Raw genomic sequence first — 26373 nt, forward strand, 5'->3', positions numbered from 1 at the left:
CAGAAACCTTCGCCACTGAGGCAGTGCTGGTGCTCTTTCCACTGGACCAACAAATGATACTGACCAGCTGTCAATAACCCAAGATGGAACAGGCAACTTGCCTAATCTCTCTCTCACACAGGCGCACATAGCATTGGTGGGTTTTCTAGCCTGTTAATGCTGATGGTGGGCTCTGTCTTCCATCTGAGAGGAAGACCACCTCAATGTAAGCAAGGCCATCCGGCACGGGATTCTGCCGAGCAGCAAGTTGTTTGGAGGAGCCACGGGACAGTTGCTGTCCTTGACATCCCTCCTTATTAGGGATGGGCCAGCTAACATCCTGAATTCTCTCCCTCTAACTCAGGGACTACATATTTCCATGAACTTAGCCAAACTCCTCTTTAAACCTGCGGATGTTTTGGGGCTGCATAATTCCTGTCGCAGTTATATTTCCTAAGTTTACCACCCAGTCGATAAAGAAGTATCAACTCACCTTCAAGCCTTAATGGGTGTCCCCCCTCAAGCTGGAGCATGACCTTTCCACAACCTTCCTGACTATTTGTACCCTTTTCAGCCTGTATCTTTCCGGCGTTGCAAATCTCTTTTAAGTGTCTGTTCATCACAAGCTGCTCCATTCCCTTGGTCAACAGGGCTGCCCTTCAGGGCCTTCTCCAGCTCCACGTCCGTTCTGAGCTGTATGGAGTAGTCCAGATGGAGGTGTGACTTCACTTTTTAATTAGTGACCAAATTGGGCCTTGTGTGATGCCCAGCAATTGCCTGGTTTCTTCTTAAGCTGTGGCTACCCTGGTGCTGGTTTTTTTTGTTTTTGTTTTTTATAAAAGCGCAATGAACAATACTGATATTTTCTAAACTGAGTGGATCTTTTTTTCCCTCCCCACCACCACGCAAAAACGTGCTTTTTTTTTTTTTTCAGGTCCCTCACTCAACTTTATGATGCCTTCTTGAAGGTTTTTTTCCCCATCGTCATGGCACTTAACCACCCAAAGGAGCTTAATATCACCTGTGCCATCTCTCTGCTCCCTCCATTCCCTTGGAGAATTGCATCTCTACCTCAGAGGGATCAAAGTGCTGTCTTCCAACCTCAAATGGTGACAGCAAGTGTCCATCCATCCTCTGCAAAACACTGTATACAGCTGGAGTGTGGGGGCCACCTGCATCCAGCTGCAACTCATTTCTCCTGCTGTCATCTCCCTTAACTTGGGTCACTCCTTGACCAGCGGCCGTGTTCTTGGTACTCAAATGGTAACTGCCAGCTAGTTGAAAGATGCCTGGAGTAAGTTCAAAACTGAGTGAAAGTTCTGCTCTTTTAAATCGAGGTCTTCAGAGTAGTCTTAAGCCTGCTGTCTAAATAAAACGCTAACTTTTTGTTCCTTCTCCCAAAGCGGCGAAGGCAAAGAAAAGGCACTGCTTAACTGTGCTTATAGCCGAAGGTGGACTCTAGTTTGCTGTTGGCTTTTGTCATATTGAGAGTGTGTTGGGGCAAGTCCATGGGCATGGACCTCAATGAGCTCTTTTCCCCTCTTATTCCTCTAGCGCAGGCACTGGTATCCTTTTGGGATGGTCTGCAGAGTTATGGGTGGGGGGTAAGGGGGAGAGAACTCCGGGAAGAACGGGTTGCGTGCCAGCCAGGGCCATCCCTAGGGAGGGGAAGAGCTTGGAGCAATTGTCCCAGTATGGAATGGGTGGCAGGGAGAAGTGTTATGTAGCAGAACTCTAATTTCTTAACTATATTGATGTCATAATTCCACCCTGAAATGACTTGTTGCCCTGAAAGCCAATAGCTCCCACACCGTGTTATGCAGTAGCAGGGCTTATAAGAGGCAACAGCCCCATGAACCCACTCCTTCCCCCTAACACTGGACCCCTCCTGCATTAGGGCCAACAGGTGTTTAGCTCCTGCGTGCCCTCGTCAACCATGTTACTTTCTCCCTCTCTCTATGACAGCCCACTTGCTCACCGGCAGTCAGAACCCAAGACAATTGCCCTTAGTAGCCCTACCCCAGGAAAGACAGGGACCGTCTCTATATGTTGCCAACTTGTACTTCCCAAGCGCTTAGTACAGTGCTCTGCACACAGTAAGCGCTCAAGAAAAATGAATGAATGAATGCTGGACTCCTAAAGGGAGGCACAGTTGCTGTTTGAGTTGGAACTGTCACGTCCATCTCATTCCCTCTGCCCCCACCTTTTTCCATGGCACCCCTGCATTCTGAGCAGAGGCATGGCAGACAGGAGGATAGCATGGGAGGAGAAAGGGGAAGTCTGTCCCGTGAATCCCAGGAGTGGCTATTAAAAAAACAGCATGGCATCAATACACGTGCAATAGTCACACTTGTGCCCTCTTAAAATGAATACCTGCCAGGGGGTTGCTGATGCCTGTTCTAACTCCTCTGTTGACTTCTTCAAACAGACAACGCTGCTTAGGATGGTGAGAAGGGGGTGAGGAGTGGATTCTGGCATGAAGCAGCCTTTCTCCCCTCCTCTACCACACTGATATTTCAGCCTCCAGTTGGAGAGCCGGTGAAATTGTGTGAAGCTGTGCCAAACTGTCGTCTCCTGCCTTTGGTGGCATTGTATTGCTAGTTGCTTCAGAGATAATAATGATGTTTTTTGTGCCGAGCGCTGTTCCAAGCGCTGAGGTAGATTCAAGGTTAACAGGTTGTCCCACGTGGGGCTCACAGTCTTAATCCCCATTTTACAGATGAGGTAGCTGAGGCCCAGAGATGTTAAGTGACTTGCCCAAAGTCACACGGCTGACAAGTGGCGGAGCTGGGATTTCGAACCCATGACCTCCGACTCCCAAGCCCGGGCTCTTTCCACTGAGCCACGCTGCTTGGCTCCTGCTTGAGGTCTTAAGTGATGAGTAGGTCCGTGGGTGGGGGTGGGTAGGTAAGGCTAGGATGGTAAGAGGTACGTCAGACCCTGCTTACTCAAGTTCTCTGGCTAGAGGCACGCAATGTCTTCCCCCGCTCCAGCAAGTTGCCTGCGGGGATGTTGGGGGAGTTGGCAGAGCTGGCTTTGACCATCCGGCCACCCTGTTCCGTGTGACATCACTCGGCTATTTCGTGCACGCAGGTGACACGGACAGCATTTTGCAAAAGAGCATTTCTCGGTTGCTGCCTGCCGACGGCTGCCCCTTGACCGGCCACCCCAGGCGGTTCAGATGAGACCCTTGATTTCCACTCCACTGATGGCTCTCTTCTATCCTGCTGCCATGTTTGTGAAGGGCAGTGGAGCCTCCGTCTTAGAGTGGTCCAGCTTTAGACTCTTCTTCTAGATCCTGACCCGCCAAACACTCTGTGCATCCCCATTCGCGTGCTCTTGTTTCAGGGGAGGTCCCCGTCCCTGCTCCCTCACCAGCCAGATTTCAGCTGGCTCCCCTCGCCTCGCCCTCCCGCCTTCCCAGCTCTGCCATCGTCTTCTTTCTTGCTGCTATTCCCCTCCTTTCCTCTCCCTCCTCCCCACCTTGCTACCGCTCCTGCCCTAGCCTCTGCCCCTCCAACTAATCACTGCCCGGGAAACATCTTCTGCTCTAGATGGTGTTGATTTTTCCAAGGCCCATTTTCAGGCCAGATTGAACGGTGATAATGATCCCGTTCCGACTCTTCCCAAATCACCCTTGTTACTCTCTTAGTAGCTGCCCTTAGTAGCTGCCCTTTCCCCTCGTCCTAGCAAGCCCAGGAGGGACTTCTGCTGTGTTTGTACTTTCTCATTAACTATATCTCTTCCCTCTGGGCAGGATGGGATGGTTATTATTTCAGGCCAGTCTCTACCTTTTGTCTCACTAGGCCACATACAATCTCTTAGTGGTTGCTAAGGGCTGCAGGTAGTAATGCATTTGCAGAATGCTAAAGGACGGCAGGGAGTTGTTTTGGCAGCTATTGAGGGAGAATAGCTTAAGGGAATGGATGGTGGGTGACTCGCGTTCCATTCCCAGCTACCCTACCTGTAATTTAGACAGCCGCTGCATCTCTGCCTGGTTTTCCCAACCTGTCCAATGCGAAGTTCTTTGTGCTCTTCGGCTTCGGGGTTGCAATGTGCCAGGTGTGGTGATGGTGCGCAGTGGATTTTAAAGGCAAGCAGTAGAAACGGCGTGACCCAAACGTGTCGCATGGTGATGTCACCCCTCCCCCTAACAAAAACTCCAAATGCCAGCCTCCATGAGAAGTTTTCCCAGATTCTCCGTGGCACCCATTAGAAAGGAACAAAAATAGGACATCAGCAGCTTTAAAGGCCATTATCTTGGTGGCTGATCAGTAGACGATGGGCAGCTGCTGCTGGTATTCTATTTTCATTCTCTTCTAATTTTCCCCCTTGTCTCCGCTTTCCCCCTATTCCCCCCCTCACCTCGGTGCAGCTCTGCAGTGGCCTTGAGGCTGCAGCGTACCTGGTTCCCCTTGCCCCCGGGCATCACCCCCTTACCCTGGGAAGTTTAGCTCATGCGCTAAACTATGTTAACCCAGCATGAGTTTGAGCTGTATTTCTAAGCCGTGACTTTAACATCATGCACGACAAGGTAGCGTTCGAGCCACCGTAAAGGCTCGGATAGCGCGGCATGAGATTCAGCGGCATACGTGCCCCGCCTCATTCCAAAGAAAGTAAGCACAGTGAACGCACGTGAAAATAAAATCGACGGGCATTTGATTTTACGGTGTTAGTGGCACCTTTTTAAGATTTCTGGTTGGTCATGCACTGTGTGGCCTGCCTCCCCTGACCGGATGCTTCGGCCTGGGTGGCCCTGGAGTTTGATGGCTTAGTGGATAGAACACGTGCCTGGGAGTCAGAAGGCCCTGGGTTCTAATCCCGGCTCCGCCACGTGTCTGCTGGGTGACTCTGGGCAAGTCACTTAACTTCTCTGGGCCTCAGTTACCTCAGCTGTAAAATGGGGATTAAGAGTGTGAGCCCCATGTGGGACAGGGATTGTGTCCAATCTGGTTAACTTGTATCTACCCCAGCGCTTTGAACAGTGCTTGGCACAGAGTAAGCGCTTAAGTAGTATTACTGTTATTATTTGAACCCTGGGGCGGGTTACAAATTATTTTGTTCATCGCTTCAACTAATCGGGCCTCCAAGAAACAGTCCCTGGGCGGCCACCTGCTCCACACGAACTGTGGCCTGTGGAAGGAGGCCCGTCTCACCAGCACAGTGTCTATGTCGGACTCGAGCCAGGGCGACCTGCCCTTCGGTGAGCTCTGCCTCGTCACCCCACTGCCAATTGAAGGTCGCTTTTTTGACCTCGGCTGATGGGGCAACCAACCGAGTGGCATCTCTAGCCCTGGCTCCCAGCTCGCTGGGTCACTATACCCCCCACTGCTCTTCTGGGCAGCCAGGGGGGTGCTGCTGGGGAGGGGACAGGAGCCGGGAAACTTCGGATCCAATCCGTTCCCCGATCCTGACCCAATCTGTCAGTCGGTGGTATTGATTAAAGCGTTTACTGTGGGGAGAGCACTGTACTAAGCGATTGGGAAGAGTACAATAGAGTTGGTAGACACGATCCCTGCCCTCGAGAAGCTTTCAGTCTAGGAGGGGAGACAAATGTACAATTTATTACAGGTAGGAGAAAGCAATAGAATATAAAGATAGGTACGTAATTTGTCGGGGCACGACTTAGTTGAAAGGCTTGGGAGTCCTGGCTCTGCCACTCGCCTGCTGTTGGACCTTGAGCAAGCCAGTTAACTTCCCTGGGCCTCAGTTTCCTCATCTGTAAAATGAGGATTCAACTCCTGTTCTCCCTCCCCACAAGACTGTGAGCCTCCTGTGGGTCAGGGGCAGTCTGATCGCGTCGTATTATATCTTCCCCAAAGGTTAGCGTGGCGCTTGGCACATAGGAAGCGCTTAACAAATGCCGTGATTAAGGGCTTATGGGATGGGGAAGTACTGACTTGGCAGTTGTGGGGGGAGGGGGTGGGGGGGAGATAAAGGGTGAGAAGCTGAGAGAGAAATCAGGGAAAGCTTCCTGGAGGAGGTGTGATTTGAGAAGGGACTTGGAGATGGGGAGCATAATAATAATGGTATCTGTTAAGCATTTACTATGTGCCAGGCAGTGATCTGCCAGATGTGAAGGGGTTGGGGAAGGATGTACTGAGTACCGACAGTTGAAGGCTACTCTGGGGGTCGGGGCACTGGATTTGACCTCCACAGAAGGGAGTCCCTGCCTCTGCTCCTGCTTTGGGGGCTCTGGGATGGGGAAGGGGGTGCGGGGAACAAAAAAGTCGAGGAGGGTGGGAGTTGAGAGGTAGGCTGGGGGAAACTGACCCAGCTTTCTGCTCCTCCAGCTCCCAGAGCAGAAGAGTCCAGACGGGAAGCCGAACCCGTTACTTTCCCGGCCCCTTTGGGACAAAGTGACCCGCACCTTGTTGAGGGGGTCACGCGCCTCGTAGTAGTGGTTACCTCTATTTTGCAGTCCCTTCGAAAGATGCCCCGTGGCTTCTCCTGCAGATCCACTGGTTTTGCGGATCTTGTTTTCGCGTCTTTGTTGTTTTGACAGGGAGGGGAAGGCAGTTGGCTTGGAGGACCCTTGGTTTTGGAAATGTGCGGTCTTTGGCTGTGTGCGCCCTGCAAATGTACTGTCTGAGAGGGTCACAGGAGGCCACATGGCTGAGAGAGTGGGCTTTTCTTGGTCAGGGTCTCAGTCTGCTCAACTGAGCGTGCGAGAAAAATTCCCAGAAAGAACGGTTGAATGGAACGTGCAAAATCCAAGAATCCGAGAACTGGTCCAAGCCTCCTGCTTCCAGGTTCTTATTTTCAAATTGTGAGCTCCTTGAGGGCCAGGGACCGTGTCTGTTTCACGTGTATTTTTTCCCAGCGCTTAGTATGGCGCTCTGAACACAGAAAGTGCTTAATAAATACCACTGCTACTCTTACTACTAGGTGCTTGTATGCCTAAATGTATGCCTTTTCTTTTTTTTAAAGCTCTCCAGGGATGGGGATGCCTCAAGCTCAGAAACCAATTTCCAGTTTGTGACCACCCTATCAGTTAAAAGTCCCAATATAACCCAGATCTCGTTGAAATTTCGGTCCACTGCCTTCTGGCAAGAGGCGGGGAAAAACACACTCGAGCTTCCAAACATCAGCTTTTGTTGCGCCCCTGTTCTGACTCGCCATATCCCGAGTTGTTTTCAAACCTAAAGGAGACTGGCTATTGGGTTGAGAGGACACAAGAAAGTTCGGAGGGGAAAGAGCCCGCTGAGAAAGAACGTTCATAACACTAAATACTGAGGATGTGTTTATTTCCCAAAGTTCCCAAGTTGAGAGCAGAGATGCTTACCATAAACTTTGTTGGATGACTTAGAACCGGGTCACAATCCAGTTTGTCCGAGTTGTCAGTGGCCAATCACCCACAGTATTTATTGCCTATTTCATTCATTCATTCAATCGTATTTATTGAGCGCTTACTGTGTGCAGACCACTGCACTATGCGCTTGGGAAATACAAGTTGGCAACATATAGAGATGGTCCCTACCCAGCAACAGGCTCACAGTCTAGAAGGGGGAGACAATGAAACAAAACATATGGACAGGTGTCAAGTCATCAGAATAAATAGAAATAAAGCTAGATGCACATCATTAACAAAATAAATAGAATTTTAAATATGTACAAGTAAAATAAATAGAGTAATGACCCCATGAACTCTGTGACCCCACTTGTCTCCTCGTATTACCCCATGAACTCTCTGTGACCCCATCTGTGTCCTCGGATGACCCCACTTTCAATTTTGAAATTGAGAAACTTTTCAAAAAGCAGTTTAATGTCTCATTTCACCTCAAATGACCCAATGAACTCTCTGTGACCTCACTCGTTGCCTCAGATGACCCCATGAACCCTCCGTGACCCCATTTGTGTCCTCAGATGACCCCGCTTTCACTTATGAAATCGGGAAAATATTCAAAAGTCAGCTCAATGTCCAATTTCTCCTCAGATGGCCCCATGAACTCTCTGTGACCCCACTCGTGTCCTCAGATGACCCCGTGAACTCTCTGTGACCCCGCTCGTGTCCTCAGATGACCCCATGAACTCTCTGTGACCCCATTTGAGTCCTCAGATGACCCCATTTTCACTTATGAGTACTGTAGGAGGCACTTAAAAGACTGTTGGGGAGACGCGATCCCTTGTCCTTGAGGAACCCCCAGTCTAATAAGTAAGACAAGCAGCATGGCCTAGTAAGAAGCTGCTTTGGCCTAGTGGAAAGAGCATGGGCCAAAGAGTCAGAGGGCCTGGGTTCTAATCCGGGCTCCGCCACTTGCCTGCCGCATGGCTTCGGGCCAGTCACTTCGCTTCTCTGGGCCTCAGTTTCGTCACCTGTAAAATGGGGATTCAATGTCTGCTCCCTCCCGCCCCCCGCTTAGGCTGTGAGCCCCACGTGGGGCAGGGACTGTGACCAACCTGATTATCTTATATCTACCCCAATGCCCAGTACGGTGCTTGGCCCACAATTAGGTCCTTAACGAATGCTGTTATTAGTATTATTGTTATCAATATTAATAAGCACACTTAAAATAATGAACGTGCATTAATGACAGTGCAAATAGTTAACTGTTTTTTATCCACTTGTGTTTATTTTCAAGTACCAAAAGGCGATACGGGCAGCCCTCGACTTACAACATTTTGAGTCACGACGAATGGCACTTAAAGACGTTTCTAAATTTCCCCCCTGTTTCAGCTTTGCCACACATCGGTTTCGACTTTACAACACTAGCCTCCTTTCTGCCACTAGCTCCGTTCACTGCCTACAGTACAGTCCTTTATCGGAGGTAAGATGGACGCGTCGGCCCGCCCTGGTGACTCCAACTCGCGCTCGGCTAACCCGCCCCCTCTACCCTCCCTCCATTCCTCTTTAAACAATTTTCTCCTTCTCTTGTTTTCCTGTGACCCTGTGGCTCTCATGTTCCTCCCCATACCCCCAAATCCAACTTGTACTTCCCAAGTGCTTAGTACAGTGCTCTGCACACAGTAAGCGCTCAATAAATACGATTGAATGAATGAATGAAATCTGCCAACTCCATCTCGGCGGTCCCCTTTCACTCCTGTGGCTCCTGTGCGAGCCCTTCCCCTCCCTCCCAACCCCCATATACCCAAATCTGCCACCCTCATGCCGGCAGCTCCCGAGTGGCTTCTCCTTCCCCTGCCCAGTGCTGCTTTTTGCAAAATAATCCTAATAACAATTGTGTGTGTTAAGCGCTTACTCTGTGCCAAGCACCGAACTGAGTACTGGGAAGGATACAAGTTAATCAGGTCGGATACAGTCTCTGTGACAGTATGAGGGAGAACAGATGTCGTACCCCATTTTAAAAGGTGAGGAAACTGAACCACAGAGAAGCGATGTGACTTGCCCAAGGTCACGCAGCAGAATAGTGGGGGAGCCAGAATTACAGCCCAGGTCCCCTGACTTCCAGTCTGTGCTCTTTCCACTAGGCCGTGCTTTTATTCCATTTTTTTTTTTTAACAGCCGAATATGTGCTTATTTCGTGCTCAAGCTGGCTCCTTCCCTGACTGTAGCTACCCCAACCCAGACTGTCACGGAGCCTAGGACTGGGCCAGATCAGCCCTTTTAGGAAGCCTGGGAGGAGGCTTTCCCCCTTTCCCCTCTTCTCTGCTTTCAGCTCTACGTCCTTCCCCCGCAACTCTGTTGGTCCAGGCTGGTCCCCGAGCCGTGGTGGGTCCTAGGGAAGAGGGGGTGCTAAAATTGGGAAAGAGGCCAGCCCAACCCTGAAGCAAGTTTTCTTAAAAAAATGCAAAAAAAAACCGACACCGGGTCGGGGAGGAGAAGGGTGAGCCGCAGGAGGGCCCGCAGGGATGGGATCGGCAAATTCAGGTGTGTATAGAGAGGGAGCGCACGGAAGCCCCGGGAAAACGGGGAAAGAGTTTCAAGAGCCGCAGAGAAGGGAAACAGGGAGGAAAGTTTAAAGAGGTCAGGGATGGGGCAGAGCGGGGTGAGCTTACCTGACGGTCAGGTGGAGTCTCCAGGGAGGGCCGTCACATCCATTTTACTGTCGATGAAGTAAAAGTTGGCTCCCCTGTCACGGCAACTCCCTGACTCGATGAAACTGCATGAATGTAGCAACATTACTAATCCGTAATTGACTGAACACATAATTCTGGGTAATTTTGATAAACGCAGGGGATCCAACCTGGGTTCCGGAACTAATCCCCCACTTATAACACGGTTCCTATGAGAAAACCGGCTCTGACTTACAATGTTGCAACTGAAGAAGACTTTTAGACTGTGAGCCCACTGTTGGGTAGGGGCTGTCTCTATATGTTGCCAATTTGTACTTCCCAAGCGCTTAGTACAGTGCTCTGCACATAGTAAGCGCTCAATAAATACGATTGATGATGATGAAGAAGCAGTTTTCAGGAATGGATTGCATCTTCAGGTTCAAGGATTGCCTGCCTGTCCATGAGTACTGTACTGCTCCCCCGCTCTTCCCAAATTATAGTAATAATAATAACTGTGGTATGTGTTAAGCGCTTACCATGTGCCAGGCACTATACTAAGCGCTGGGGTGGATATAAGCAAATTAGGGTGGACGCAGTCCCTGTCCCATGTGGGACTCACAATCTCAATCCCCATTCTACAGATCAATCAATCAATCGTATTTATTGAGCACTTACCGTGTGCAGAGCACTGTACTAAGCGCTTGATGAGATTACTGAGGCACAGAGAAGAGAAGCGACTTGTCCAAGGTCACACAACAGACAAATGGCAGAGGCAGGATTAGAACCTATGTCCTCCTGAGCCCTGGGCCCATGCTCTATCCACTACCGGCACACAAGCTGTTTCTTCTGACAGGGTGGCGCATTGTATCCACACTGGCTCCCTCCGGCAGACTAACGTTCCCTAATAATAATACTAATAATAATAATGGCATTTATTAAGCGCTTACTATGTGCAAAGCACTGTTCTAAACGCTGGGGAGGTTACAAGGCGATCAGGTTGGCCCACGGGGGGCTCGCAGTCTTAATCCCCATTTCACAGATGAGGTAACTGAGGCCCAGAGAAGTGAAGTGACTTGCCCAGAGTCACCCAACTGACAAGTGGCAGAGCCAGGATTTGAACCCATGACTTCTGACTCCCAAGCCCGGGCTCTTTCCATCCACGGAGCCACGATGCTTCTCAATACCCTAAGGACGTCCTGGGCAAAGCGGGCAGAGTGAAAATTTGGGTCAGAGCTGAACCGAGTGTATTTCTGAACCGGACTTGGCTCATGACTCTCCCAACCCCTGATCCAGCGCGCACCCCATCTGTCCCTACGTGCAGACCGCCTACCCTCTTCACCTCACCATATCACATCCCTCCCCTTTCTTCAAAACCCTTCTAAAAAGCCACCTCCTCCAGGAGGCGATCCCTGATTCATTGCCCATCTTCCTGGTCACACCATCCCATCAGTCACCTCAGCACTCATGTATTTATATCTATTTGTCCACTATTGTTATCTACTCATTCTTTTACCTCCGGTATATTTGGCCACCTCTTGTTCCTGCCTGTCTCTCCTATTAGACTATGATTGCATCCTTTACTTCTATGTTCCCAAGCTCCTAGTTCAGGCTTCGGCACAGAGTAGGCACTCAGCCTTGCTGCTGCTGCTAAGGAAGGGTTGATGAGAAGTCGTATCCTGGAAGGTGTGGGGCACAGATCGGGGAACACTTCCTGGAGGAGGTGACTTGGAGTCAGAGGTCACGGGTTCAAATCCCGGCTCCGCCACATGTCTGCTGTGTGACCTCGGGCAAATCACTTCTCTGAGCCTCAGTTCCCTCCTCTGGAAAATGGGGATTACGACTGTGAGCCCCACGTGGGACAACCTGATCACCTTGTATCCTCCCAGCGCTTTGCACATAGTAAGCGCTTAACAAGTACCGTCATTATTATTAGTATTATTTCCAGAAAAGCTTGGGAGAGAGGTCTAGAACCCCCACTCCCCAACCCTTCGGCAGCCCCTGCTCCCAGCCTCTGTAAAGAGAGATGTGGGAAACGAAAAAGTATAACTTGAGTGGGTGAGGGGGGATTCCGGAAGGAGAATCTTGCTCCGAGCTTGCTCTGGTGGACACCCAGCAGCGATCAAGGTGCCTTGGCAGTCCAGGGAGAGAGAGCCTTATCCTGGGGAGACTGAAAGGCTTGCTCTCTTGAGAAGGTTGCAAAGGGCCTTGGAGGGCTCAAACCTCAGGCCTGCTGTGTCCCAGGAAGCCATGGAGTCTCCTGGGGCCCAAGCTCCTCTGGCTTCCTTGCCTCAAGGACCCCGGGGAGGGGGTGCGGGGGGCCTCCCCGGAGGCCCGCGCCCTCCCTGCTTTCCTCTCTTGAAGCTGCCAATCTCCCCTCTCCCCCCCCCCACCCGCAACGGCCGCCGCTCTAAAGAAGTGCCAGGGCGGTTGCCGCTCTAAAGAAGTGCCAGGGCGCTAGGCAGCCTCATGCATATTCAAGAGGGACTGTTATTGGTTCCATGGAGACGGTGATGTCGTCAGGTGAGGGGGAAGGGAACGCAGGTGGTCCAAGCCTTTATCTGGTCCCTGCTCTCCTGCTCCCGTATGGAGGACAAACGGGGTCAGACTCCAGACATACGTGGTTTGGGCTATGGACAAAAGGCCCTCTTTGGCCGGCCACTCCTTGTCTCCGCAACGGATCCCGCCTGGGATGGGGCCGGGGTGGTAGAGACAGCCAAAGTTTAGCCCGGAGGGGATTGCGGCCCCCTCCTTTGTCTCGGTCTGGGGTACGTCAGGACCGAGTAGGGTTTCTCGCCCTCTGAGAAACGGGGACAGCAGGCCCAGAGGTGAGCAGTGATGTGCCCGGTCGACTAAAACTGGAATTGGATTGACCCAGAGGCAAGTTGGAGGAGGAAGGATAGCCTATAGAGTCCAGGGACTCCATGCCAGAGGCATCCCACTCCGCACCCTGATACGATCTCTGCCAATATACCAGGCCCCTTTGCCCTCGAGTGTAAGCATGAGTCCGGGCTCCTGGACCCCTCCTCAGTCTTAACCAACTGAGGAACCTCGAGTTGGTCCGAAGGGTCTCTCCTTGCTATAAGGTTGGATGGCTCAGCCTTCTTTTGAAATTCACATTCCAGCTCCTAAATCGAGTTCTGATAATAATAATAATGGCATTTATTAAGCGCTTACTATGTGCAAAGCACTGTTCTAAGCGCTGGTGAGGTTACAAGGTGATCTGGTTGTCCCACGGGGAGCTCACACTCTTAATCCCCATTTTCCAGATGAGGGAACTGAGGCCCAGAGAAGTGAAGTGACTTGCCCAAAGTCACACAGCAGACAAGTGGCAGAGCCGGGATTTGAACCCATGATCTCTGACTCCAAAGCCCGGGCTCTTTCCACTGAGCCATGCTGCTTCTGATCTACACTCTGCTCTACACGAGACTCTTCTTGTGGGTCAAGCACATGTTCATTTATTCATTCATTCATTCAATCGTATTTATTGAGCGCTTACTGTGTGCAGAGCACTGTACTAAGTGCTTGGGAAGTCCAAGTTGGCAACATATAGAGACGGTCCCTACCCAACAACGGGCTCACAGTCTAGAAGGGGGAGACAGACAACAAATCAAAACATGTGGACAGGTGTCAAGTCATCAGAATAAATACAAATAAAGCTAGCTGCACATGATTAAGAAAATAAATAGAATAGTAAATATGTACAAGTAAAATAAATAGAGTAATAAATCTGTACAAACATATATACAAGGTGCTGTGAGAAGGGGAAGGAGGTAGGGCAGGGGGGATGTGGAGGAGGAGAGGAAAAAGGGGGCTCAGTCTGAGAAGGCCTCCTGGAGGAGGTGAGCTCTCACTAGGGCTTTGAAGGGAGGAAGAGAGCTAGCTTGGCGGATGTGCGGAGGGAGGGCATTCCAGGCCAGGGGGAGGACGTGGGCCGGGGGTCGACGGCGGGACAGGCGAGAACGAGGCACAGTGAGGAGGTTAGCGGTGACAGAGGAGCGGAAGGTGCGGGTTGGGATGGAGAAGGAGAGAAGGGAGGTGAGGTAGGAGGGGATGAGGTGATGGAGAGCCTTGAAGCCGAGAGTGAGGAGTTTTTGCTTGATTCAAAGGTCGATAGGCAACCGCTGGAGATTTTTGAGGAAGGGGGTGACATGCCCAGATCGTTTCTGCACAAAGATGATCCGGGCAGCAGCGTGAAGTATAGACTGAAGTGGGGAGAGACAGGAAGATGAGAGATCAGAGAGGAGGGTGATGCAGTAATCCAGTCATGTCACTTTGTTATTCTGTACTTCCCAAGTGCCTAGTACAGTGCACTGCACCAAGTGGGCACTTGATCAATAATGCTGCTGCTACTAGTACTAGAGAATGGGCTCCGTTACTTTGACAGCCATCCTGTCTGACAAGTTGTCTGGGCCCGGGAGACTAGGATCTGTGCCAAACCACCTTGCCCTGCTTTGCTGACCTTCCATGCGACCATCTCTAAGGAGAACTGCCTCACAAACGGATGGCTCTTGAAAGGAAATGTGCCCCCAAAGCCCCAAATCCTTTTTTTTTTCTGGTTTCCTCCACTCATTTTAATCAAAAATTGATGGAGCCTTTTTGAAACCATAAGGGGGAGCTAGAGAGTGCAGAGATAATAATAATAATAATAATAATAATAATAATAGCATTTATTAAGCGCTTACCATGTGCAAAGCACTGTTCTAAGCGCTGGGGAGGTTACAAGGTGATCAGGTCATCTCATTGTTAATTGAGCTAAATTGTCTAAAGAAGAAATGTATCTAATGTTGTTTTGTGTTCTCCCTACTGTGTAGAACCATTCCCAAGACAGGGGATCCACTCTGTGGAGTTGCTTTTGATCCTTGCTCATCTCAGCAGGCCTTCTCACTTTGGCCCCTGGCATGCTAAATAAACCTTACTCTAGGAAAAAAAAATGGAGTGGGAATATTTTTCGCAAGCCTAAAAGCTTTTGCTGAAGAAGCTGGAGCCTTACGCCCACCCTAGTATGGTTTTTTTTTCCAAATGGGGCATTCATATAAAAACCCATTCAAATCCCTCATTAACCTCTTCACCCAAGAGGAGGACCCAGAGAGGTTGGGGGGACAACATACCCCTCCTAAACTAAGGCCTTGTGGGTCCGAAAGCTTATCAGACTGACAATAATGGGGAAGGGAGTGATTTCTTTTTTAACAACTATCACGGCACACCAAAATAGCAGAGGAGTGGCCAGGGAGAAAAAAGACCAGATCATCCTTAGCTCTTGGAATAAAGAGAGAGAGAGAGAGAAATGTGTGTGTGTGTGTGTGTGTGTGTGTGGCGGGGGGAGGTTGGAAAGGGAGGAGGGAAGGTTAATGTTTAATATTCCTATTTAGCATCTCTTACAGATCCTTCTGAGGCACAAAGATGGGGGGAGAAACTTGGCCCTCAGGTACCCAGGGAATGGTGGAGTTGGACAGCGGAATTCCAGGATGTTGTCCCTTTGTTCCCTGCTCCAAATAGTAAACTGCGTTCTTCACTTCCCTAATGACTGCTCACAAATAAATATTTAGCTCAGTCTCTGCCTTGTTGTTCAGCGTAATCTCCACTCAAGATATTCTATTCAAGGTGAGAATAAGGAGGGGGGGAGGGGTGTGTGTGTGTGTGTATGTGTGTGTGTGTGTGTTTGCATTTAAAAGAGACTCAGGAAACCCACCAACGACCTGATTAATTTGTGTCTTCCCCCAGTGCCTGGAACATTTGGATATATAGTTAAACGCTTTTAACACGTACCATAATAATAGCAGTAACAGGCCCAGTTAGGTGGCTTTCTCCTTTGTGATGACCCATGCTGCTGTCCCATGCTTTTCACTAGCAACTGTTGCTGGTGCTCTACCCTCTTCTCCGGCCACACCAGACAGTACTCAGACCCAGAAGGAGCAGAAGTTGGCGGCAGTCAGTGCCAGGCATCATCTGGGCTCCTCTTCTGCCTCAGCCACGTCACCTCAACCCTCCCACCTTGGCCTCGTTCAGTTCTTCCCGCTCTGCCCGGTTGGGGGTTCACCTTCCCTGAACCTGTTAGCTGGGCAACAGAAAGTGCCTCCACCCCATTTCTCCCGGGTCTCTTCCCGTCTCCCATTTCATCCCTGACCCTCTTGCTTTTTGTTAACCGGCTGAGCCCCGCGGCACCCCATTCGCCTTTCCCTCGCCTCACTTTATCGCCCCTATTCTCCGGCAGCCCAATTTTCCTCCTCTGGCGTTCACTCTCTGGCCGCTCTCACTCTCCCTGTCATGTCTGCTCCTTCCTGGAAGCATTCTCAATTCCTCTCCCGCACTACCACTTCCTCTCATTTCCTCCTACTCCATAACCGTCTTGGCTCTTTTCTTCCCCGCGTTCCCTCTCTGGAACACCCTTTACTCTCCTTGCTCTCCGCCAAGTTGGGCTGTCCCGTACCCCCTCAGACCCCCGAGCCTCCTTCCAGGCCTAGGGTCCAGGCCTGCAGTGGACGGTACCCCCGTCGGGACCCAGGATCTGGGAAACGGCAAGAATGTAACGGAGCCGTTAGGATCCACAGATGGGCAGATTATTTGTACAGAGCTGGGTGGGAGGGGGGTGCCTCTCTGGGGAGAGAGATGGCCGGGAGGAACCGAAACAGATCGGTGGGATCAGAGAGGGAGAGCAGGCCCTGCCTCATCCATCCCATCGGGATACGGTTCTTTGTGACAAGCTTCAGAAAGGAAGCAGCAATCGAGGGGGAATGCGGCTGCTCCCCACAACTGGTTGGAGCGAGGCCCCTCTCCCTCCCCTCCCCCATCTCTCGGAGGGCAATGTGAAGTGCTAGACCGGGGTGGGGGGGGGGGGGGAGGAGGAGAGGCGATTTTTGTCCATCGCCAGTGTTTGCAGCGACCACGAGTTGAAGATGGGCGAAAGCTCGGCGCCTCGCCCTCAGCCGCCTCTCTCGCTGCGACGCTGTTAAAAACTACAGCTCCAGAGTGAGTCATAAGGCAGTTAGCCCCGGCCGGCCGGGGTCCCCACAAGGCACAGAGGGATGGGGGCGTGCGGCTCATCTGACAGAAGACCCCCCCCACCCCCAGCACTGAACCTGTTCCAGGCGGGGTGCGGGGCGTGGAGGGAAAATTACTGCTTTTCATTCCAAGACACTGAATAGGCATCATCCCCCCCCCCTTGAAATCTACGCTAAGATCCCCTCCCCCCCCCACCCTGGAAATCCGCGCCCTTTTCTCCGCACCCCCCCTTCCCTGCCGCCTCCTCCCCCCCACCAGATCAACCTCCATTCCCGCAGATCGGCGATCGGTCCCCACCCGCCCCCCCACCTCCATCACAGTAAAAAAAAGCAAGATGCAAGCAACAACAACAACAAAAAACCTCCCCAAAACCCAAACCTCGCTCCCACCTCCCCCAGTTCTGGCGGGGGATATCTTCCCCAAGGCAAATCATCTCTCCCTCGCCTCGTCCCCAAGAGCACCGCCCCCTCTCCAGGTGCCTTTGGAACCGGTTCTCCTTTGGGTTTGCAAAAAGCCCGCCAACCCCTGTTCCCCTCCCCACCCCCTCCTAACATCCGAACCCCTGCTTTTCTGACCAAACCCCATTCTCTCGGGGGAGACCTCAACCTGAGCAGAAGCCTGCCCAGGCCTCCCCTCCCCCACCCCCAGCAATCAATCGTATTCATTGAGCGCTTACTGTGTGCAGAGCACTGGACTAAGCGCTTGGGAAGTCCAAATTGGCAACATATAGAGACGGCCCCTACCCAACAGTGGGCTCACAGTCTAGAAGGGGGAGACAGAGAACAAAACCAAACATACTAACAAAATAAAATATATAGATATGTACAAGTTGGCCAAACATCAGGGGGAGAAACAAAATGCCACCTCCACCCGTCGTCCGTCACTGGCCGTTTCCCAACGGAGTTGCTCATCTCACAAGCCGTCACCCTCAATTTTGGGGTGCGCTGGGCCCTTCCTTCCTTCCTTCCTTCCTTCCTTCCTTCCTTTCTTTCTTTTTTTCTTTCTTTCTTTCTTTCTTTCTTTCTTTCTTTTATTCTTGCACATTCGGGAAGGGGAGGGGGCCGAACCGAGAGATGCTGCAACAACTTGCAACGCAGACGCGGACTCAGGGGGCCTAGTGGGGGGGGGGACCCCCGCCTTTCCGGGGCCCTCTCGGCCCCCGGAATTCGGTATTGGGGCGGCGAGGGGGGAAGCTGGAGGGGAGGGGACGGGGCAGGGGGAGGAAGGGGGAAAGGGGCCCCGAGGGCGGCTTGGGGTGAAGCCTTTCCGGCTGGGGCTCGGACCCCCCTGGAAGTTTCTCTGGCGGAGTTAATGTTGCTCCGGCCCACCACGTGAGGGCGTGCGCTGTGTTAGTTCCAACAAATTAAAGCCGGGGCATGGCCCCCGGTGGGGCCCCCCGGGGCCCCCCGAGGGGCCGGGGCCCTGCACCCCCCTCTTGCCTTTCGGGGCCCCGCGGTGGATCCCGGGCTGGCGAGCCCAGGGGGGCGGCAAGCGGCCCCAAAGAGGTCGCCCCCCTCCTCTCCCGCTCCCCGAGCCTAGGGTGCACCCTTTGATTTCCCTTTCGGAGCGCCTTCCCCGGCCCGGCCGGCCCCTCCGCGGCGCCGGCGGGCCGGGCACCGTCCGGGGGCCGGGCCGGCGGGGCTGCCGAGGCCGAAGCCGGGCCGGGGCGGGGCGGAAAGGGCCCGAAAGGGGCCCGAAGAAGCACAAGTTGGGGCTGGCCCGGGCCCAGGCTGTTGTTGTTCTCAACGTGGTCCGGCGCCCGGCCATAAAAGCGGCGGGGCGAAGGCGGGGCGAGCAGATCGCAGCGCCGCGGCCCGAGGAGGGGCGCAGCCTCCCGCTCCGGTGTCCCCCCCCCCCGCCCCCGCCACCATGTCCGTCGAGCTGGAAGAGGCGCTGCCCCTGACCCCGGCCGAAGAGGCCCCCGCCACGCCGGAGAAGAAGCCCGCCGCCAAGAAGGCCAAGGCGGCGGCGGCGGCGGCGGCGGCCGGCGGCCCGGCCCTGTCGCCCTCCAAGAAGAAGAAGAACAACAAGAAGAAGAACCAGCCGGGCAAATACAGCCAGCTGGTCGTGGAGACCATCCGCAAGCTGGGCGAGCGCAACGGCTCCTCCCTGGCCAAGATCTACAACGAGGCCAAGAAGGTGGCCTGGTTCGATCAGCAGAACGGGCGGACCTACCTGAAGTACTCCATCAAGGCGCTGGTGCAGAACGACACGCTCCTGCAGGTGAAGGGGACCGGGGCGAACGGCTCCTTTAAGCTCAACAAGAAGAAACTGGAAGGGGGCGGCGGCGGCGGCGGCGGCGGCGGCGGCGGAACCGGCGACAAGAAGAGCGCCGGCTCCGCCTCGTCCCACAGGGCCAAAAAGGCGGCTCCCTCCACTTCCTCGGCCGCCCGGCGCGCTGACAAAAAGCCCGGCAAGGCCAAGAAGCCCGAGAAGCGGTCCCACAAGAAGGGCGCGGGCGGCGGCGGCGGCAAGAAGGATAAAGGCAAGGCCAAGAAGGCGGCCAAGAAGGCGGCCACCTCCGGGGGCAAGAAGGTGAAGAAGTCCGCCAAGCCCAGTGTCCCCAAGGTGCCGAAGGGCAGGAAGTGAGGGCGCCGTTTCCCCCGGTTCCCGGGGCCACCTTCTTAGTCGGGTGGTGGAGGGGCGGGCGGGGGCGGGAGGGGGGGGAGGCGGCGGGATCGCTCGCCTCCCCCCTCCCCCTCCCGCCCATCCCCGAGCCAGCAGCAACCGTCACCGAGCCCTTCCCCTCTTCCGAACTCCACTAGGCGAGGTGCCCGGGGGCCCAGACGCCGCCGCAGGCCCTGCTTTTACTCGCGCGTTCTCGTGTCGTGTTTTACCCGCTGCCTGTACGGTAAAATCGTTATTTTTATAGCGATCGGTTCGTCGGCCTTCCCCCCCCCCCCCCCCAATCCCTATTTCTTCACCCTTTGTGTAAGTTTTTTGTACCGTTTGCCCAGCAGACCAAGCCCTGGCTCGCCCCCCCCCCCCCCCCCCCAGCTGGGTCCGAGCCTTAGAGGGGGGGAGGTGGGTCGTGGCCCCTTATTTCCTCTCTCCCCTCCCCCTTCTTGTAGCTCTCTTTCTGATGTTGTTTGTTTGTTTTAGAATTTTGAAACAGCCCCGGCGCCGCCCTTATTGGCTCTCGCCGTTGGCAACGAGACCGTCGCCATAGCGACGGGGCTTTGCGCGCCAATGGCTCGAGCCGCCGCCCGCTCGGGGAGCTGGGGAGGGAGCAGCTGGCGTCGCCGGTTGGCTACGAGGCTCCTGGCGAGCGGGGGGGGAGGGGAGCGAGCCCCGACTGCTGGCCCGGCCGAGGGCCAGCGAGCCCCACGTGCGGGAACTTTTTGCCTTTCGTGCGCAGCGTACAATCGGCCTTCCCGAACTTAGGCCCTCGGCGCTTTTCACTTGTCTTCACTGGCCGTTTTTTTTTTTCGTTTTTTTTTTTTTTTTTCGCTGAATAAATCGTTTTCAAACCTCTGGATTCACTCTGTCTGGGTTGACCACACGAGACACAACAGCACGTCCGAGCGGAGAAACGTTACTGCCCCCTTGGTCAAAGAGGGTGGCAGGAAGCACTTCATTCGTCTCCCATAAAGTCCCAGAGCTCCCATCGGATGCTCAGCGCCTCCCCTCCATCGAGTCCCCAGCCATGGGACTTCCCCAAGTGCCGCTCCGTGGCCCGCCTCTCCCGCCCCCGAGCAGGAGAGGTGATGGTACCCCACCCTCACTGCGGCATTTCACCGGGGTACTCCACCCGGGCCACGGCTTCCCCGCCATTCCCGTTCAGAGCCAGAGCCAGGACGTGCGGCTGAGATTCCGCCCCACCCACGACCCCTGGCCTGGCTTAAATGCTCCAACAGGTGCCACGATAGAGACGTGAGACTTGGACCCGGGGTGAAATAAACCCCCGCCAAGGGTACGGAGCTGGAAAGTCTTTGGACCTAGGCAGTTCAGGGGGAGGGGATTTGGGGGCCCCGAGCCCGATCCCTCCTCTCCCACCTAGGCGCCAAAGGAGGTTCTTACTCGGAAACGGGGTCTGAGCAGCGGTTGGAGAGGTGGGTTTCCCCACACCGGCTGGATTGAGTGACTGGATAGCCCACCTCGATTACCGCATCCCTGCCCCCTATCTCTCCCCTCTCCAGTCCACGCTTCGCTCTGCTGTCCGGGTCATCTCTTTCAAAAAGACATTCGGTCCACATCTCCCCGCTCCTCAAAAACCTCCAATGGTTGCCCATCCGCCTCTGCGTCAAAAAGAAACTCCTCACGGTCGGCTTTAAACCGCTCATCAGTTCTCCCTCACCGCTTTCCTACTAACAACCCGGCCCGTACGCTTTGCTCCTTTACCTCCAGCCTACTCGCTGTACTTCGATCTCGTCTGTCTTGCTGCCCACCCCTTGCCCACATCCTCCATCTAGCCGGGAACTCCTCCCCCCTTTACATATGACGGACCACCACTCTCCCCACCTTCAAAGCCTTTTTGAAAGCGCATCTCCAAGAGGCCTTCCTGACGAAGCCCTCATTTCCCCTACTCCCTTCTGGGTTGCCCTTACACGTGGCTCTCTACCCTTTAGGACTCGACATTCACCCCACGACACTTAGGTACATATCTGTGATTTACTTTAACGTCCCTCTCCTCCTCTAGACTGAGCTCCTCGTGGGCAAGGAGCACGGCTACCGAATCCATGATATTCTCCCAACTGCTTAGTGCTGTGCCCGCGGCGCTCAATAGATACCACCGATTGACCGAATAGAGGGAAATTCCCCAGCCGGCACAGCCACTTCTGCAAGATTGGATACGACCGAATGAAAGAAGGGCAGCTAGTTCACCTTGCCTGTTCCGAGCTACGATTCTAAGCTGCCATTTGAAGCTTTCCCCCATATTCCTTCTCTCCAGCAACATCCCACCTCCCCGCTCTGTCCCCTAACACGCAGTGTAACCCAAGGAGAGTGCCCCTTCTAGTCAGGGCCGGACCAGACCCCAGTGAGGCTTTGCACTTAAGCCTCATCCTCCCTCACCCAGTCCCCTCCACCTTCTGTGTGGTCTGCTCGGGACCGGTGGGGGAGGCAAGAGGAGGGATATCAGCAGGCCGGAGCTGGGACCTTGAACTTCGCAAGCCTCAGGCTCCCACAGCAGTTAGGGGTTGAGTCAACAGCTGGGCTATTTTTCAAGGTGCGGGCTGGAGGATGAGAGCATCGGGCAGACTTTGGGTTTTGCTCTCAGCACCGTCAGAGCAGCCAGGCTGACAGGAGCCAGGAACGGGGTGGTGTGTTGGCGGGGTGGGGAGGGAGTGAAGGAGAAGCGCTTTGTGCATTTCTCTCTCCTTTCCTCTCGCTCTCTTCCCACAACACACACACACACACACACACACGTACCAAAAGGAGCACTACCCAGGCCCCTTTCTCCTCCTTCTCTTTCCTCCCCCATCCCTCCCAAGCAAACCACAGAAACGACGGAGGGGACTGGGTGAGGGAGGATGGGACTAAATACAAAGCCTGACTGGGCTCTGATCTGGCTCTGACTAGAGGCACCACTCTCTCCAGCTGCACGTCCTCAGGCCCCATCAGCTCCCCTCCTGCCAGCTGAGGCTCCTTCACGGCCTCATCCTGCACAGTCGACCGAATAGCCCGCGGAGAGAGTCCAGCCCAGTTCCTTCCTCCACCTCAGGCCGCTCCTTCAAGGTGGACCAGAGATCCTCCTAACTAAATAATAATAACTGTGGTATTCGTTAAGTGCTTACTAGGTACCAAGCACTGGGGTAGATACAAGCAAATCGGGTTGGATACAGTCCCAGCCCCGCACGGGATCCCGGTTTCGATCCCTTTTTACAGATAAAAGAACCGAGGCACGGAGGAGTGACGTGACTTACCCAAGGTCACACAGCAAAGTGGCAAAAGCACAGAAGATGACCTGCTGTGAACCGAGAGCCCTCCACAAGTCATCTTCTGCTTCAGGGGGCTGCACCGGGAACCTTATTTATTTAGCGCCGCAAAGGGCCACATGGGCAGTGGGAGCAGACGGGGCCAAACCTAATGACTGCTCTGTCTAGACAAATGGAGCCCTCACCAGGAAAGGCATTGGGTTCAACCCCCACGCTCCCCTCCTGTGGCCTGTTTCCCCCCAACCCTCCCCCAGAAGAGCCTCTTCCTAACCCTTCCAACAACTGTGGCCATGGCAGCATTTAGCCCCCCGTGATTCAACTTCTGGCCCGTGCTATACCAGCCCCACCCTGGTCAAAACCCCAGGTTAAGCAGCAGTCCCTAATCCCTTTTGGGATTAGGAATTCTGGGGTAAGTGGGGACAAAGAGGCAAAAGCGGCGACACAGTCAGAGAGGCCAGAGCTAATGTGGGAAATGATGGACCCCCCCCGACACACACACACCTACACACTCTGATCCAGCATTTGACCAAGAGCCCACTCTTGCATGATGTCTTCTTCCCTCCTTCAGTGGGCCTGGGCTGAAATCGAGAAGCAGGGTGGTCTAGTGGATTGAGCACAGCTGGGAATCAGAAGGGCCTGAGTCCTAATCCGGACTCTGCCACTTGTCTGCTGTGTGACCTTGGGTAAGTCACTTAACTTCTCTGTGCCTCAGTTACCTCAGCTATAGAATGGGTATCAGCACCGCGAGCCTCACGGGGGACACGGACAGTATCCAAAGTGGCTCAGTGGAAAGAGCCCGGGCTTCGGAGGTGGGGGTCGTGGGTTCGAATCCCGGCTCTGCCAGTTGTCAGCTGTGTGACTTTGGGCAAGTCACTTCACTTCTCTGGGCCTCAGTTACCTCACCTGTAAAATGGGGATTAAGACTGTGAGCCCCCCGTGGGACAACCCCATCACCTTGTAACCTCCCCAGCACTTAGAACAGTGCTTTGCATATAGGAAGCGCTTAATAAATGCCATCATTATTATTATTACTCCAGTACTCAGTACAGTGCCTGGCACACATTACCAATAATAATAATAATGGTGGTATTTGTTCGGCACTTACTATGTGTCAAGCACTGTTCTAAGCGCCGGGGTAGATAAAAACCAATCGGGTTGAACACGGTCCCTATCCCACATGGAGCTCACAGTCTTAATCCCCATTTTACAGATGAGGGAACTGAGGCCCAGAGAAGTGAAGTGAGTTGCCCAAGGTCACACAGCAGACAAGTGGTGGAGGCAGGATCAGAACCCAGGTCCTTCTGACTCCCAAGCCCGTGCTCTATCCACTAGGCCATACTGCTTAGAAGCAGCGTGGCTCAGTGGAAAGAGCCCGGGCTTTGGAGTCAGAGGTCAAGGGTTCGAATCCCGGCTCCACCAATTGTCAGCTGTGGGACTTTGGGCAAGTCACTTCACTTCTCTGGGCCTCAGCTACCTCACCTGTAAAATGGGGATTAAGACTGTGAGCCCCCCGTGCGACAACCCGATCACCTTGTAACCTCCCCAGTGCTTAGTACAGTGCTTTGCACACAGTAAGCACTTAATGAATGCTATCAATCGTATTTATTGAGCGCTTACTGTGTGCAGACCACTGTACTAAGCGTTTGAGAAGTACAAGTTGGCAACATATAGAGACAGTCCCTACCCAACAGTGGGCTCACAGTCTAAAAGGGGGAGACGGAGAACAAAACCAAACATACTAACAAAATAAAATAAACAGAATAGATACGTACAAGTAAAATAAATAGAGTAATAAATATGTACAAACATATATACATATATACAGGTGCTGTGGGGAAGGGAAGGAGGTAAGATGGGGGGATGGAGAGGGGGACGAGGGGGAGAGGAAGGAAGGGGCTCAGCCTGGGAAGGCCTCCTGGAGGAGGTGAGCTCTCAGTAGGGCCTTGAAGGCCCTTGAAGGGGTGATTATTATCATTATTATTGAGTATTTAACAAATTCCATAATAAAAAAAGAAAATCCACTGGCTTCTCGGCAATACCAATTGACCTCTCTACCTCCAAATCCGTGCTAGTGGGTTACTGAGGCAGGGGAGAACTGGACTCCTGGGAGAGGCCAACTCCTTGTGGATTTGTGTGGGCAGGGAGCATGTCTGCCTTCTCTATTGTAGTGTACTCTCCCAGGTGCTTAGAACAGGGCTCTGCAATCAATAAAATCTATCGAACACTTACAGTTCAATACAGTACTTACACTTAGTACAGTGCTTGGGACAGTACAATACAACAGAGTAGGTAGACACATTCCCTGCCCCTGACATGCTCCCAGTAAGTTCTCCTTCTCCAGCCCAGCCCTCACCCTCCGCTCCTCTGCTGCTGTGCCTCGTTCTTACCTGTCCCGCCCTACCCACAGCACCTGTATATATGTTTGTACGTATTTATTACTCTATTTATTTATTTGATTTGTACATCTTTATTCTATTTATTTTATTTTGTTAATATGTTTTGTTTTGTTGTCTGTCTCCCCCTTCTAGCCTGTGAGCCCATTGCCAAGATCCGCCCTTTCCTCTCCATCCCAACCGCTACCCTGCTCATTCAAGCTCTCATCCTATCCCGTCTGGACTACTGCTCTAGCCTTCTCTCTGATCTCCCATCCTCGTGTCTCTCTCCACTTCAATCCATACTTCATGCTGCTGCCCGGATTATCTTTGTCCAGAAACGCTCTGGACATATTACTCCCCTCCTCAAAAACCTCCAATGGCTACCGATCAATCTGCGCATCAAGCAGAAACTCCTCACCCTGGGCTTCAAGGCTGTCCATCACCTCGCCCCCTCCTACCTCACCTCCCTTCTCTCCTTCTGCTGCCCAGCCCGCACCCTCCGCTCCTCCACCGCTAATCTCCTCACTGTACCTCGCTCTCACCTGTCCCGCCATCGACCCCCGGCCCACGTCATCCCCCGGGCCTGGAATGCCCTCCCTCTGCCCATCCGCCAAGCTAGCTCTCTTCCTCCCTTCAAGGCCCTGCTGAGAGCTCACCTCCTCCAGGAGGCCTTCCCAGACTGAGCCCCTTCTTTTCTCTCCCCCTCGTCCCCCTCTCCATCCCCCCGTCTTACCTCCTTCCCTTCCCCGCAGCACCTGTATATATGGATATATGGTTGTACATATTTATTACTCATTTATTTATTTATTTATTTATTTATTTTACTTGTACATTTCTATCCTACTTATTTTATTTTGTTGGTATGTTTGGTTCTGTTCTCTGTCTCCCCCTTTTAGACTGTGAGCCCACTGTAGGGTAGGGACTGTCTCTATGTGATGCCAATTTGTACTTCCCAAGCGCTTAGTACAGTGCTCTGCACATAGTAAGCGCTCAATAAATACGATTGATTGATTGATTGATTGAGCCCGCTGTTGGGTAGGGACCGTCTCTATATGTTGCCAACTTGCACTTCCCAAGCGCTTAGTACAGTGCTCTGCACACAGTAAGCGCTCAATAAATACTATCGAATGAATGAAGTGCTCGAAAAAAAGCAATGCCCGATTGACAGGGGTAAGACACCCTGTATTTCC

The 26373-nt window shown here is 53.2% G+C and overlaps 1 protein-coding gene across 1 annotated transcript; it reads left to right on the forward strand.

Annotated features, from left to right (window-relative positions):
- Positions 1-18738: 18738 nt before the first annotated feature.
- On the forward strand, positions 18739-19584 carry LOC119919448 (histone H1.10). Its single transcript, XM_038739855.1, has one exon. It carries the CDS (start codon positions 18802-18804, stop codon positions 19519-19521), a length of 720 nt encoding a protein of 239 aa, XP_038595783.1. The 5' UTR covers positions 18739-18801; the 3' UTR covers positions 19522-19584.
- The last annotated feature ends 6789 nt before the right edge of the window (positions 19585-26373 follow it).

The sequence above is a fragment of the Tachyglossus aculeatus genome, chromosome X1, assembly GCF_015852505.1.
Source record: "Tachyglossus aculeatus isolate mTacAcu1 chromosome X1, mTacAcu1.pri, whole genome shotgun sequence".
Classification (NCBI taxonomy): Eukaryota; Metazoa; Chordata; class Mammalia; order Monotremata; family Tachyglossidae; genus Tachyglossus; species Tachyglossus aculeatus.

What these genes read in the sequence shown, in the direction of transcription:
- LOC119919448 (XM_038739855.1), top strand. Translation starts at nt 18,802, where the DNA reads ATGTCCGTCGAGCTGGAAGAGGCGCTGCCCCTGACCCCGGCCGAAGAG.